Source organism: Chiloscyllium plagiosum, unplaced genomic scaffold (genome assembly GCF_037043375.1).
Source record: "Chiloscyllium plagiosum isolate Xiang-an unplaced genomic scaffold, Cpla_swu_hap1 HiC_scaffold_1, whole genome shotgun sequence".
Lineage (NCBI taxonomy): Eukaryota > Metazoa > Chordata > Chondrichthyes > Orectolobiformes > Hemiscylliidae > Chiloscyllium > Chiloscyllium plagiosum.
In genome coordinates, this window is record NW_028270139.1 from 134,897,390 (window position 1) to 134,914,062 (window position 16,673).

Genomic DNA, 16,673 nt, shown 5'->3' on the forward strand with positions numbered 1-16,673 from the left:
CCCCACGCAGACACAGGGAGAATGTGCAAACTCCACACAGTCACCCGAGGCTGGAATCGAACCCACACAGACTATTAAAATAGTATGTCAGGAATGTGGGAATACACTTTCATGGAGAGCTTACTGAAGGTGGGCTAGTTGCTTTGCAGCAGAGAAGATTTGTAATGGGCATTCTGAGAGATCAACAAAGTCTTTATTACTAGAGGGCACAGATTGAAGCTAATTGGCAAAAGAACGAGAGGTAACATTGCACACGATTGTCATTATCTGGAATATGCTGTCTGTCAGGTTGTGAGAGCAGATTCGACAGTAAATCCACACCCAAGGAATAAGGCCTTGCCTTGACCACACCCTAGAAATCGCTATGGAAGCATACCCCATCGCAACAGGGAGAAAATAATTTTCTTTCCATGACGTGGCTGGTCTGGAATCTCGCTCAATCTCATCCAAATATTTAGGGCGGAGTTATAAATTGATACTCAATCTGCTAGGCCCTGCTATGAACACAATGTTCTTGGACATTAAATCTTGGAGGGGAATTCGATGGCGTGGTGCTGCAAACCACCTGTCCCCGTGAATTCTAGTCAATCTCAGCACTCTGCCTCTGGAACGGCGAATGCCTGAGTACAGACTGCCAAAAACAGGAACTCGCCCCTTCATCGCTTCAGTGAACAGAAAGCATCCCGACTCAAAATAGAAACAATACCGCGCAGATCAATGCACTGAAGCGTCCCTGCACAGCCCGGATAGACACTAGGACCCAGAGGAATCCAATTGTGTCTGTGTGCCTTTTTGGGTGAAGGAATTAAAACCAGCCGAAAGGTGGAGAATTAGACAAATGTTAGTCAGATCGTCTGCAAGACAGCAGTGTTCCTGAACCTGCTGACAGGCCAGGGCAGGACAGGACAGGACAGGAGTTCTGGGGATAGAGTTAGTGCAGGCTCGGCATTTAACTTCATCATGAGAGAGCCACGGTTTCGGGACAACTTTTGGGTGAGTGGTTTGTGTGTTGCCTGTCCAGGGCTATGTGAACTTATCGCTATCTGCTGGGGAGGGTGCAGGAGGTTGGGGTATTGATCTTAAAATGCGTTTGTGTGTCTGTTAGGATTGTGAGTAGGTAAACATTCCCAAAGTGTTTTCTTGGTGTCTGAAGACCGAGAGGGGTGTAATGATTTGGAGATGCCGGTGTTGGACTAGGGTGAGAGGGGTGTAAGTTGCGTTAAGTGCCCCTTGCTCTTTCTCTCTCTGTATTTTTAGCTGGTCAACACCTAAAATGCTTGCAATGAATCCCCACAGGCTGGTCCACCTCACTGACGGAATTAAAAAGTTGTTACCTGGAAATCTGAGGCCAACATCCGAAAACTTCTTCAGGCAGTTCTGATGAAGTATTGTGCTTCAAGTGTTCATCTACCCCTCCCCAATTTACAGACGTTGCTAGACGTGTTAACGATACTCCGCATTTTCCTTCAACTGTATAACATACCAGAACGTGAGGAATATAAATGCGAATCTTCAATGTTTTTTTCAAGCTCAGATTGTAGGTGCAAACCAATATTTTTTTTAAGAATTGGTGTGTGGTTCACCAATGGGAGTATAATTTCAGAAGGAAAACACTGCTTATGCTGGAAATCCGACAGATAAAGGACACTGCTGTAAATACTCAGTATGGTAGTTCTGTGGAGAGAGAGTTCATGTTTCTTGTTCTTTCGTTTGGAGGTTGGAGAGACGTTTATTTAGGCAGATGTTGGCGTTTGATTTCACACTGCCTTCCTGCCTCCAGCAGAACTGGGTTCTGGGGCGGAAAGTGGGTTTTTTTGTTCGCCCCCATCTCCAACTGAGGCCACAGCTCCCTACGACTGGGATGATCCCCCTCTTCACCAAAGCTGCGAGCTCCCTTGTCACTTTCTATGGGTAGCTCCTGATTTAGGGACTACACATTAGACCATGTGGTGCCCAAAGCGAACCACCTCTTGCTCTTCTGCCATGTCCATACCACCCTCCCCCCCAACTACCTTTGATCTTGGGCCTCAGTCATAGTCTCCTCCATGGTGCTGCTGAGTGGAAGGTGCCTGGGCTCCCATTGGTCAAACCCCCCCCCCCCCCCCCGGTCTGCACTCCAAGGGAAGACCCACCATTGCTGGGTGAATGTCTGGGGTTAGTGGGCCTTCCCTGCAGTTGACTGATGAGATCCTCCACAGCATTCCACCCTTTGGCCGTCCCTGGTATTGCTGCATCCACTGTGTCGAAGGAGGCAAAACATTCATCTAAGCAGCAACTGTAAACTGACCCCTGAGGAGGTGGAGCCACAACCAGGTGAAATTCACTGCATTTGCGTCATGCTTTAATGTGGCTTGTGTCAGCAAGGGATTATCGTAAATTCAGGTTTCAGCATGAGGAAAACATTTGTGAAACTTCTCCAAAGCAGGAACCCTTCCAGATCCACCCAGTAATCAGTGATGAAAGGAATGGTAGCACCATGATAAAGAAATGTATTCTTCACAGTAGGTGGTGATGTTTCGGTGCCAACACCAGGGAGAGCTTGTGCTGAGGCAATTAGTGCCGGGACTGCACAGCATCAAATCGGCTACGTGATTTGTTTCTACGATGGCCTTCCTGGCCAATGTGAAAGCCGACGTCCTGTTCCTGCAGGAGTGTGGGATACTGCACCTCAGCAGCTACAGGAGATGGTTGAGCTTGTGGGCCCATGGGCCGTCAGTTTGGTCGGGGGGCAACAATAGCCGTGCCTCCGGCCTGGGTATCCTGTTGCGAGGAGGCAACTTCACCATCTCCGAGGTTAAGGAGGTGGTGGGCGGGCGCCTCCTCGTCGCCAACATCATGTACAGGAATGCTCCCCTGAGACTGATTAATGTGTACGCCCCAGTGGGTAAGAGTGAACGGTTGGCCGTCCTGCAGCAGCTTCCACTGTTGCTGGCTACGTCCAGGCCGGTCATTCTGGCCGGAGACTTCAACTGTATCATTGATGCAGATGGACGATCCGGCGGGGGGGATAGTAAACTGGACGCCACGTCCAGAGCCCTGATGGACACGGTAAAAGATGCCAAGCTGCACGACGTCTTCAGCACCCCTGCAGACGGAGCGCAGCGTAGATACACCTGGTCACGGGCAGACGGGTCTATCCGCTCAAGGATAGATTACCTGTTTGTGTCCCGAACACTCTCGGTCAGATCCACCGACGTCAAGCCGGTGTTCTTCTCTGACCACTGCCTCCTGCTGGCCGACTGTCACCTACAGGACGAGCAGCGGGCTGGTAAGGGAACGTGGAAGCTGAACACAAAACTGTTGACCCCGGGAAACATTGAGGAGCTCATGAGGGACTACGCAGGTTGGAGAACCGTGAAGCCCCTCTTTGAGTCCCCAGCGGACTGGTGGGAAACAGTAAAAAGGAACATCAAGAGGTTCTTCATCCTCAAAGGTGTTCAGGAGGCGAGAGAGAAGCGGGGAAAACTGTCCCAGCTCCAGGAAAGTATGCAGAACCTGCTCCTGCTGCAGACGATGGGGTGGATGTCACGGAGGACCTCAAGAAGGTGAAGGGCCAGCAAGCCTCGCTCTTTGCTTCGGAGGCCTCCAAGATAATCTTCCGGTCCAGGGTCCGCTCGGTGGAGCAGGACGAGACGTGCTCACGTTTCTTCTTCCAGAAGGTGCACAAAGAGAGCTCCATGCTCAGCAGCCTGAAGGAAGAAGATGGCTCGACAACGTCATCTCAGGCTGACATCATGAGGATCAGTAAATCCTTCTATGCCAGTCTGTATGACACGAAGCCGACCGACAGCACGGCCTCCCAGTCGTTCCTGTCCTCTATCACTGAGGTCCTAGACGACGGAACACGGGAGAGGCTGGACCAGCCGCTATCTCTGGATGAGCTGACTAAGGCCCTCGAGTCCTTCGAAAAGAATAAAACTCCCGGAAGCGACGGCTTACCGGTCGAGCTCTATTCCGCTCTGTGGGACTTGATTGGCCAGGACCTGCTGGAGGTGTATGTCAGTATGCTTCGGGCAGGTACCATGAGTGAATCCATGAGGAAAGGCATCATCACCCTCATCTACAAGCGGAAGGGGGAGAGGGAGGAAATCAGAAATTGGAGACCAATCTCACTGTTGAATGCGGATTACAAAATTCTGTCAAAGATAATCGCCAACCGGGTCAGGTCTGCTCTGGGGTCAGTGATTCACCCTGACCAAACCTGTGCTGTGCCAGGCAGGAAGATCGCTGAGAGTCTCGCACTCCTCAGGGATACGATCGCCTACGTGCAGGACAGAGGGTTGGACACCTGCCTGATCAGCCTGGACCAGGAGAAAGCCTTTGACAGGATATCACACAGGTATATGAGAGATGTTCTCTCCAAAATGGGCTTTGGGGAGGGCATCTGCAATTGGATCAGACTGTTCTACACCAACATTGTCAGTGCAGTCTTAATCAATGGGTGCGAATCAGATAGCTTCCCAGTCAGATCTGGAGTCAGGCAGGGCTGCCCTCTCTCTCCATCCTTGTTTGTGTGCTGCATAGAGCTATTTGCCGAGTCCATCAGGAAGGATGCAAGCCTGAGAGGGGTGACTATTCCTGGCAGCGGGGGCCTGCAGGTTAAGGCCTCCCTGTACATGGATGACGTCGCCGTTTTCTGCTCGGATCCGCTGTCCGTGCACAGACTCATGAGCATATGTGACCAGTTCGAACGGGCCTCGGGGGCCAAGGTAAACCGAGGCAAGAGCGAGGCCATGCTCTTCGGGAACTGGGCCGACCAATCCTCGATCCCCTTCACAGTCAGGACCGACCACCTGAAGGTGCTGGGTATTTGGTTCGGAGGGGCTGGGGCGTGCGCCAAGTCTTGGGAGGAGCGTATCAGCAAAGTGAGGCAGAAACTGGGCAGATGGAAGCTATGGTCGCTCTCCATCGTGGGAAAAAACCTGGTCATCAGGTGTGAGGCACTGTTATTGCTGTTATACGTGGCACAGGTCTGGCCTATTCCCAGAACCTGTGCCGCTGCAGTCACCCGGGCCATCTTCCAGTTTATATGGAGGTCAAAGATGGACCGGGTCCGAAGGGACTCGCTGTACAAAGATCTGGGCAACGGGGGAAAAAATACACCCAATGCCACCCTCACCCTGATGGCCACTTTTGTGTGTGGCTGTATCAAGCTGTGCGTGGATCCCCGGTACGCAAACACCAAGTGTCACTACGTACTGACGTTCTACCTGTCCCCGGTGTTGCGAAGGATGGGCCTGGCCTCGCTGCTGTGGGACGCTCCGAGTAGTTGGACCGTTCCGTATCACCTGTCCTTCGTGGAGAAGTTTATGAAGAAAAACACCTTTGACCACAAGTCCATCAGGAAGTGGTCAGCATGTAGTGTCCTTGAGACCCTCGGGAAAAGGAGAGGGCGGATCCTATCGAGCGGTTCCCTGAGCAGACTGTCAAAGCCATTTGGCAGAATGCCTCATCGCCAGAACTTTTCAACAAGCACCAAGACATGGCTTGGCTGGTGGTGAGGAGGGCTCTGCCTGTGAGATTCTTTATGCACTCCCGGACTCTCAGCCGCACCGCACGCTGCCCTCGAAGCGGCTGAGGGGGGGACGAGACTGTCACACATCTCTTTCTGGGATGTGCCTATGCAGGAGAAGTCTGGAGAGGAATGCAGTGGTGTTTGTCGAGGTTCGTCCCGAGCAGCGCCGTGACGCGGGACTCCGTGCTCTATGGCCTGTTCCCCGGGACGCACACCGAGAAGAACATCAACTGTGCCTGGAGGATCATCAACTCGGTGAAGGACGCTCTCTGGGCGGTCCGAAACCTGTTGATCTTCCAGCTGAAGGAGTTGACCCCGACTGAGTGTTGCAGACTGGCACATTCCAAGGTCCAGGACTACGTGTTGAGGGACGTGCTGAAGCTTGGGGCAGCTGCCGCCAAGGCGCGGTGGGGAAAGACCACTGTGTAAAGTCTGCCTGCCTAACGAAGAATAGGGGGCCCATGCAGTCATTTGGGCTCTGCTGACGCCTCAGCTAATTATATGGGCATATGATTGAAAAATGTACAGACATGTATAAAAATGATAAATTCTGATCTCTGTATGTACATGTTTACATATGTATGGCATGACCAACTGTACAGACCATCAAATTATTTTAAGAATAAAGTATATTTTTGAAATAAAAAAAAAGCTGGAACAGCAGTGTTATCTTACAATGCTGTCAGCAACGAATTTCAAATCTGTGAACATGTTGCCCCATCACCCTCAGAGACCTGTGCTCATCAAATTTCAGCTTGTTATACCATCCGCCTGATTTTAGTTGCTGTACTGTTTGTAATTGTGTCTTCAGCTACCTAGGCCTACCTCTGTAAACCTCCCCACCCTACTCTACTTCACTTTGCTCCTTTATGACATTCATTCTTGGAAGCCTGCCTGGTCATCTGAGCTAACACCCCTCTCATGTGGTTTAGTGTCATACTTGGTTTTAGTAAGCATTTGTGGAGTGCTGTAGAGAGAGTGTGGCGTTTTCATGATGTTGTGATGCGTAGCATCCTTTTTCCTGCTTCCACATATAAATGGCAATAAGATGGCAGAGAACAGCTGTGTGTTTCTCTCTGCTAGTCATGACTCTGTGGCAGAATGTATACCCCACAACGTTCACACTGGGGGAAGCTGTACTGCAAGTGTCAGGTTTCTGACTCAGTACATGCTGTCCACTAATATATCAAAGCTATGTTTTGGGTTAGCGACATCTATGTTAGTAAAACTGTTACGAATCCTAAACAAAACTGTGACTGGGTTGTCAATTTGCCAGTTAAGGAGGGGTAGTGGCATAGTGGCGATCCCACTAGACAGGTAATCCCTAATATTTTGGGACATGGGTTTAAAGCCCAACATGGCAATTGGTGAAATTTTGAATTCTGCAAAATTTTAGATAAAAATGGCAATCATGTAAACATTGGTTATTTGTTGTAGAAATAGTGGCTTTAATGGGCTTTAGGGAAGGACTGGAAGGCACAGTCTTAGAATAAAGGGAAAATCTTTTTTGAACGGAGGTAAGGAGAAGCTTCTTCAGCCAGACAATGGTGAATCTAAGGAATACATTGCCACGGGAGGCTGTGGAGGCCAGGTCATTGAGTGTATTTAAGATGGAGATAGGTTCTTGATTGTTAAGGGGATCAAGGGTTACGGAGAGAAAGCAAGAGTATGAGGTTGAGAAAATTTATCAGCCATGATTGAGCGAAGCAGACTCAATGAGCTGAATGGCTTAATTTCTGCTCCTATGTCTATGGTCTTAAATCTACCATCTTGGTCTGGCCTATGTATGACTCCAGACTCTTAACCTCCCTCTTAATTGGCCTGGCAAGTCATTCAGCTGAAGGCAATAAATGCTAGTCCAGGCAGTAACACCCACATCAGTAAATGAATAATTACTGATAGACACAAAATAATGCTTGATTTAATTTGGGCGGCACGGTGGCACAGTGGTTAGCACTGCTGCCTCGCAGCGCCAGAGACCCGGGTTCAATTCCCGTCTCAGGCGACTGACTGTGTGGAGTTTGCACGTTCTCCCCGTGTCTGCGTGGGTTTCCTCCGGGTGCTCCGGTTTCCTCCCACAGTCCAAAGATGTGCGGGTCAGGTGAATTGGCCATGCTAAATTGCCCGTAGTGTTAGGTAAGGGGTAAATGTAGGGGTATGGGTGGGTTACGCTTCGGCGGGTCGGTGTGGACTTGTTGGGCCGAAGGGCCTGTTTCCACACTGTAAAGTAATCTAATCTAATCTAATGCCACCACTGTATATCTTATCTGTAAATCATTTTTTGTCTAGGGAATTGCCAGATGTGCCATATAGGACACTGATAAAATTTTTGCAAGGTTTGTGAAGGTTTGTAGCTCAGGTTGAGATTTAGGGTGTAGATTTGCTCGCTGAGCTGTAGGTTTGATATCCAGACATTGCGTTACCTGGCTAGGTAACATCATCAGTGGCGACATCCAAGTGAAACAAAAACTAACAAACTTAAAAGACCCAGTACAACCCATGGACAAAACCAACGTCGTCTACAAAATTCCATGCAAGGACTGCCAGAAACACTACGTAGGACAAACAGGAAGAAAGTTAGCCACCAGGATACACGAACACCAGCTAGCCACAAAAAGACACGACCCTCTCTCCCTTGTAGCCCTACACACAGATGAAAAAAGCCACCATTTCGACTGGGACAACACATCTATCCTGGGAGAGGCTAAGCAAAGGCATGCCAGAGAATTCCTAGAGGCCTGGCACTCCAACCACAACGCCATAAACAAACACATAGATCTAGATGCCATCTACCAACCCCTCAGGAAACGAACAGGAAATGACAAAACCACAAACCCCAGGTACCCCATCCAGGACAAACATATAAATAGAAAGCAGGAGACAACAGCTTCGCTTCACTTGGAGATCGCCACTGATGATGTTACCTAGCCAGGTAATGAAACATCTGGATAACAAATCTACAGCTCAGCGAGCAAACCTACACCCTATACTTATAAAATTGTTGTAATTTTGAAAGGAGATCAATTTTAGTTCCCGACTAGTAATTTTTACACAGTTGCTATTTGCAGTGACCATAACAATAAATCTGTTTCAGCTGTATGTTGATCTTTGAATCTTGAGCAGGCATGAAGGTAAGATAATAAAAGTTGTGCAAGCATTGATGATTTGGTGACAGAAAATGTTTATCCAGATTGGAGTTCAAATCAACCCATAGGGCCTGGGTTCAAAGGCAAGATCAAGACAAATATCAGGAAGCATTTTGAGAAAGGGACTTTGTCCAAACTGTTTTCACAACCTAAGAACATTCCACAGTACTTTGCAGCTCATCGTCTCAACAAAAATAAACATTCTTCAATCATTGATGCAGTTTTACAGTACACCAATGGACCAGCTTACAGCAAGGTCTCAAAATCAACAATAAGATAATGAACACTATATTTTGTTTGACTGAAGGATCAAATTTAAAATTGCTTATTATTGACTAGTGCTGCTAATGTATGGTATCTCACTTTGGTGTCCCATCCAAAATGTATTGCCTTGCCACTGTAGACTTCAGTGGCTCAGGAAAGTTCTGAGCCTGCTGTCACAAAAAGCCAGTTCACATCCCCATTTTCTTTCATAATCTTTGTCTGTGGACCGAGGATGCTATAGAAGTTGGGGTTAGTGTGTGGGTGCAATTGTGTGCAGATGGTGAGGTGCAGAAATTATTTCATTCTTCGTGGAAAGACAAATATTACTTAATGTCCACTCTGTGCCAGTGGTGCCAGTTGATCATCTATCTATCCTTGTGGTCACAGTAATTTGGGTATGTGCTTAAAAGATGAGGGGAGAGTATATAATAAAGAATGTGTCCAAAATGCAGCGTCCTGTAAAGTGCTTTGGGATGTTTTAAGGACGTAATGCGGTGCTATCATAAATACCATTTTTGTTTCTTTTAAAGAGTTGAAAAGGAATGATGCAAAAGTGAGAACAGTAAATTTTCTGACTGGTTAGTGTCCACCAATATTAACTAGACCCCTCTAGGGACCTCCCCCAACATCATCACTTTCAAAATTTGCTTAATATTCACATCATTTCTTGCTGTATGCACTGTGGGAGAATTTCATTTCACATGCAACCAGCAAACAAATGCACAGCTCTATGATGAATTCAGAGTTATATCCTGACCTTTGGATGGGCTCCTCATCAAGCATTGCTTGTGCCTATTCACAACAACATTAAAACGTAATCTGTATGCAGAAAGCAGCAGCTACAGGGACACAGGCTTTTTATTTTGTTTTGTTTTGCTGGATTCTTTTGAACCACTTTTGTATCATACTGAAGCTGATGTAAATAACGTGCTTCAAAGATCTCAGGCAAACAAGAAGAACTTTAAACAAACGTTCTGGGAGTGCCTCCCAAAGTGCTATCTTTCACTCTATTCCAGAGAGCGTTTATATTTTGAGAACTGAGCAAACTTTCCATTTATATTTCTAGTTCACTGCAATCTGGAGCTGTCTTACACAGCAGCCCAGTAGCAGCATTTTCATGTTGTATGTAACATTAAAAGAATGTATTTGCTGACACAAGCAGAAAGAAAATCTCCAAAGTGAGCAATAATAAAGCAAACCTGACACTTCCTACTTGGGTCAAGCGTGTTCAGTGTTACTTTCAGCAATGGTCCTCTTAGTAATGTACAGAGGAGAGACAGGATTAGAAGATGTATGGTAGAAGGAAAGGCATAAGCACCAATGCAGACCAGTTTCAATGTTGTAAATTGAATATAATAACACATACTTTGCATACCTCACATCCTAATCTTGTGCTTGCTTCTCAGTGACTAGATAAAAGCGCTGGCTGCTTATGGGGAGCCATTAGGGGCTGATGTTGGCTTCGTGGAAGGGCAGATCCATTGTACCCATCTAGTTACTGTGTGATAATGACAGGAATTTCAGCCTGGATGATATTGCAGAGTTTGCATATCTGTTTTGCATCTGTAGATGTGTTCAATGATTAATTTAGCATTAGTATGAAGTGCCACTGTGATGGTGGTGCATGGTGTGTCAAACGGGAACCATCCTGTGCCTATCTTCTCTCAGAATAACTGCTGTTTCAGGAAATTTTGGATGCTGGAGTAGTGACACCAACGTAATACAAGTTGTAACCCTTATTTTGCACCACGAGTTCTGGACCAAAGATGAATTTACCTTTCGAGCACTGCCAGTTACTGCATCCAAAATAACAAGCTGTCAGTCACAGACAGACAGATTACATGTCAGGAACTTAACTCTCCATGAGGAAAATGTGGCATCTCTGGGAATTGCAAAGAACAGGAATGCAAGTCTTTAAGGATCACCGAGTCTTGTATGCATCGCTGAGTGTCACACTAGTATTGGATTGTGTGAGACACTGAGACCCATAGAATCCCTACAGTGCTATTTGACCCATTGAGTCGCACTGACCCTCTGAACAGCATCCCACTCATACCCAGCCCCTACACCCACCTCCACCCAATTCCCATAATTCTTCATTTATCATGGCTAATTCACCTAGCCCATCCCTGGACATTTTGGGGCAATTTAGCCTGGTTAATCCATCCAACCTACACGTCTTTGGACTGTGGAGGAAAATCAGAGCACCTGGTGGAAACCCTTGCAGACATGGGAATAAATGATAGTCACCCAAGACTGAAAACAAACCCAGGACCCTGGCACTGTGAGACAGTAATCCTAACCACTGTACCACCCCAACTATCATATAGACTCATGTAAAAGTCAACATTTTAGACTTTATGGGGTCGACTATTACATGGTTATTGCTTTTGAGGGGATGCAATTCCTGTTACAAAAAATCACAATGAATTAGAGTAATGTACATGAGCGTGACAGGGGAATTGAGGTCAGCTGAGCTACACACAGAGTTTGTTACCTGACTCTGACCTGATGCATCTTAAACATTCACACCAAATTCTTCCATTTCCCTCTCTTTTCTCTCGATTTCATTTGTTTTTGTTTCTCAAACTAATATTTTAAGCTTTTTTTCTGATAATATTTCTTTATCAGACACTTGACTTTCATACAGTCTCACTGATCATTGTCGCCACGAGAAATCATCAACAGCTGCATGGTAATTATAGTGAAGTAAATGCAGATAGGCCTATCTTTTATAGGAACTGATATCATCACTAAGTTCATACTAAATGATGAAATTAGTATTACACTAATTATAGTGTACATTTGATAATGAACTTAAGAAATCCGTAGCCCAACATTGGTGTGATTTGTATATCAAAACACATAATAACACAAAATTTGTTTCCTCATCGTAACGTTTATGTACATTGACGCTGCATTTTAGAAAGGCAAATCAGAGGCAGGGCTTATACACTTAATGGTAAGGTCCTGGAGAGTGTTGTTGAACAAAGAGACCTTGGAATGCAGGTTCGTAGTTTTATAAAGGTGGAGTTGCAGCTAGATAGGATAGTGAAGAAGGCGTTTAGTATGCTTTCCATTATTGGTCAGAGCATTGAGTACAGGAGTTGGGAGGTCATGTTGCAGTTGTACAGGACATTGGTTAGGGCACTGTTGGAATATTGCGTGCAATTCTGGTCTCAGTTCAATTTTGTGAAACTTAAGGGTTCAGAAAAGATTTACAAGGATGTTGCCAGGGTTGAGCTACAGGGAGAGGAATAGGCTGAGGCTACTTTCCCCTGGAGTGTCGGGCAATGAGGGATGACCTTATAGAGGTTTATAAAAACATAATGGATAAGATAAATAGACAAGGTCTTTTCCCTGGGGTGGGGGAGTCCAGAACTAGAGGACATAGTTTAAAAAGAATGGGGTAGATATAAAAGGGACCTAAGAAGCAACCTTTTCACGCAGAGGGTGATGCATACATGCCAGAGGAAGTGGTGGAGGCTGATATAAATGCAGCATTGAAAAGTCAACTGGATAGGTACATGAATAGGAAAGGTTTGGAGGGATTTGGGCTAAGTGCTGGCAAATGGGACTAGAATAGGTTGGGATATCTGGTTGGCATGGACGAGTTGGACTGAAGGGTCTGTTTCTGGGCTGTACATCTCTGACTCCATGCCTCTCAAATGTTGATCTGTTATGTGTGAAGAATTAGGGTCAACTTTTACATGAGATGGATGGAAAATTCCAGATTTTCTGGCCAAAAATAGGGGGTCTCAGTCCCAACCCTCGAACTCAGCACCACCTTCCTAACCTGCAATCTTCTTTCTGACCTCTCTGCTCCCACCCCCACTCCAGCCTATCACCCTCACCTTATCACCCTCACCTTAACCTCCTTCCATCTATTGCATTTCCAACACCCCTCCCCCAAGTCCCTCCTCCCTACCTTTTTATCTTAGCCTGCTTGGCACACTTTCCTCATTCCTGAAGAAGGGCTCATGCCCGAAACATCGATTCTCCTGCTCCTTGGATGCTGCCTGACTTGCTGCGCTTTTCCAGCAACACATTTTCAGCTATATACAGTATATGTGTGTTTGATTACATTAAAGTTATAGAATTTCTTTAGAATTGGCATAGATCTATGAAAGAAGAATGAAATTAGTAGAATTTGGGCTAACATTAGTTAGGAACAACCTGAAGACTGTAAACTTAACTGTAACAACATAGGATTCGGTTAAATATAGAGCTCAGAAGCAGTCATATGGCCTCACTGGCTTGTGCTGGTAATTGTCCTTTCGTTCTACACTATTTGTCTAGTTTCCTTTTGAAACATCGAAGCTGTTTGCATTAACCACTTCCTATTGTTCTGGGTTCCACATTCTAACAACTCTCCAAATAAAGACATTTCGCTTTCAATCCCTATTGTACTTTAATACTCACTTTATGAAATGAAGTGGCATAAACATATTCTCTTACAATTAGAAACACTCTTTCTGTCTCTGTACTGTCCAGAGTCGAAAAATGTGGCGCTGGAAAAGCACAGCAGGTCAGGCAGCACCCGAGGAGCCGGAGAATTGACATTTTGGGCATTAACCCTTCATCAGGAATGTGGTTGGGGTAGAAGGGGGCTGAGAAATAAATAGGAGGGTGGGGCTGGGGGAAGGTAGCTGGGAAGGCAATAGATGGGGTTAGGTGATAGATGGGCCCCACCGACCTATCTGCTACAACCTTCCCACCAACCTATTACTATCGCACACCCCACCACCTGCATCTACCAATTGCTTTCCCAGTTCTGTTCCCCCAACCTCACCCCTGCCCCACCCTCTTATTTACCTCTCAGCTCCCTTCCACCCCTCCATATTCCTGATGAATGGCTTCTGCCAAAAAGTTGATTCTCCTGCTCCTCAGATACTGCCTGACTGGCTATGCTTTTCCAGTGCCACACTCTTCGACTCTGATCTCCAGCATCTATAGTCCTCACTTGCTCCTCCTCTATACTGTCTAACCCATTCATCATGACTTCAATTAGATCACTGCTCTTCCAGATAGAAATGCGCCCAACCTGTTCAATATTTTCACATAGCTGTAATCTTTCAGTTCTTGTGATGTTTAATCCAATGTTTCCAGGTCCTGCTAATATTACAGAGACCAGAATTATACACATTTCTGTACGCGCAGGTTTAACATATAGAGTCATAGAGTCACAGAGATGTACAGCATGGAAACAGACCCTTCGGTCCACCCCGTCCATGCCGACCAGATATCCCAACTCAATCTAGTCCCACCTGCCAGCACCCGGCTCATGTCCCTCCAATCCTTCCTATTCATATACCCAACCAAATGCCTCTTAAATGTTACAATTGTACCAGCCTCCACCAATTCCTCTGGCAGCTCATTCCATACACGTACCACCTTCTGCGTGAAAACGTTGTCCTGAAGGTCTCTTTTATATCCTTCCCCTCTCACCCTGAATCTATGCCCTTTAGTTCTGGACTCCCCGACCCCAGGGAAAAGACTTTGTCTATTTATCCTATCCATGCCCCTCATAATTTTGTAAACCTCTATAAGGTCACCCCTCAGCCTCCGACGCTCCAGAGAAAACAGCCCCAGCCTGTTCAGCCTCTCCCTGTAGCTCAAATCCTCCAAACCTGGCAACATCCTTGTAAATCTTTTCTGAACCCTTTCAAGTTTCACAACATCTTTCCGATAGGAAGGAGACCAGAATTGCATGCAATATTCCAATAGTGGCCTAACCAACGTCCTGTACAGCCGCAACATGACCTCCCAACTCAAGTACTCATACTCTGACCAATAAAGGAAAGCATACCAAATGCTTTCTTCACTATCCTATCTACCTGCCACTCCACTTTCAAGGAGCTATGAACCTGCACTCCAAGGTCTCTTTGTTCAGCAGCACTCCCTAGGACTTTACCATTAAGTGTATAAGTCCTGCTAAGATTTGCTTTCCCAAAATGCAGCACCTCGCATTTATCTGAATTAAACTCCATCTGTCAGTTCTCAGCCCATTGGCCCATCTGGTCCAGATCCTGTTGTAATCTGAGGTAACCCTCTTCACTGTCCACTACACTTCCAATTTTGGTGTCATCTGCAAACTTACTAACTGTACCTCTTACGCTCACATCCAAATCATTTATGTAAATGACAAAAAGCAGAGGAGCCAGCACCGATCCTTGTGGCACTCCACTGGTCACAGGCCTCCAGTCTGAAAAACAATCCTCCACCACCACCCTCTGTCTTCTACCTTTGAGCCAGTTCTGTATCCAAATGGCTAGTTCTCCTTATATTCCATGAGATCTAACCTTGCTAATCAGTCTCCCATGGGGAACCTTGTCGAACGCCTTACTGAGGTCCATATAGATCACATCTACTGCTCTGCCCTCATCAATCTTCTTTGTTACTTCTTCGAAAAACTCAATCATGTTTGTGAGACATGATTTCCCATGCACAAAGTTATATTGACTATCCCGAATCAGTCCTTGCCTTTCCAAATACATGTACATCCTGTCCCTCAGGATTCCGTCCAACAACTTGCCCACCATCAAGGTCAGGCTCACTGGTCTATAGTATCTACAGTACTGAAATTTATTTCTAGGGTATGGAATTCAAGAGTAAAGTGCTTTGCATTTTTGGCTGCTAGCAATGGTGTATTTAACACTTTGACGAACCGTGCCCCTAGATCCATGAGCTCATGTATTCTATTCAGGTCCGTGCTTAAGAGGAGAATGTGGTTAATGTTAATATACTAAGCTAATGGAACAAGGGCTCAAATCCCACCATGACAGCAGTGGAATTTAAATTCAATAAATACATGAACCTGATCCCCGACAATGTTTTTGACTTCTAATTGTCCCTGAAATGATCTGAGCAAGTCACTCAGTCTGAGGATAATTAGGAATTGACAGTAAATGTGGGCTTTGCCAATAGCACCCAAATCTAATGAAAGAAAAAAAATATATTTTCTGTTTTCCAAGAAACCTTGGAGTGCAGGTTCATAACTCCTTGAAAGTAGAGTCACAGGTAGATAGGATAGTGAAGAAGGTATTGGGTATGCTTTCCTTCATTGTTCAGAGCACTGTGTATAGGAGTTGAGAGGTCATGTTGCAGCTGTAAAGGACACTGGTTAGGCCACTTTTGGAATATTGCGTGCAATTCTGGTCTCCCTCCTATAGGAAGGATGTTGTGAAACTTGAAAGGATTCAGAAAAGATTTACAAGGACGTTGCCAGGGTTTGAGTATTTGAGCTATAGGGAGAGGTTGAATCGGCTGGGGCTGTTTTCCCTGGAGTGTCGGAGGCTGAAGAGTGACCTTATAGAGGTTTATAAAATCATGAGGGGCATGGATAGGATAAATAGACAAAGTCTTTTCCCTGGGATCGGGGAGTCCAGAACTAGAGAACATAGATTTGGGGTGAGAGGGGAAAGATATGAAAGGGACCTAAGGGGCAACATTTTCATACAGAGGGTGGTACGTGTACAGAATGAGCTGCCAGAGGAATTGGTGAAGGCTGGTCCAATTACAGCATTTAAAAGGCATCTGGATGGGTATGTGAACAGGAAGGGTTAAGGGATCAAGTGCTGGCAAATGGGACTAGATTAGGATGGATGAATTGGACTAAAGGGTCTGTTTCCATGCTCCATATTTCTCTTCTAGTTCTCCAAAGTCCATCCTCTGCAAATTTTCTACTGTCTTATTAGATCTAGCAGTTTGGTATCAGCTACAACATCTGAAGTTCTGTTTTTTGTCCT

General features: G+C 46.0%; 1 protein-coding gene across 1 annotated transcript in view; it reads left to right on the top strand.

Moving 5' to 3' along the window:
• The first annotated feature begins 579 nt into the window (after nucleotides 1–579).
• The window catches only part of pstpip2 (proline-serine-threonine phosphatase interacting protein 2), a 135,016-nt gene continuing 118,922 nt past the window's right edge, over nucleotides 580–16,673 (top strand). Inside the window, exon 1 of the mRNA XM_043713091.2 lies at nucleotides 580–993. Within this exon, the coding sequence (XP_043569026.2) occupies nucleotides 961–993 (33 nt within the window). The 5' untranslated portion in view covers nucleotides 580–960. The remainder of the gene's footprint in view (nucleotides 994–16,673) is intronic.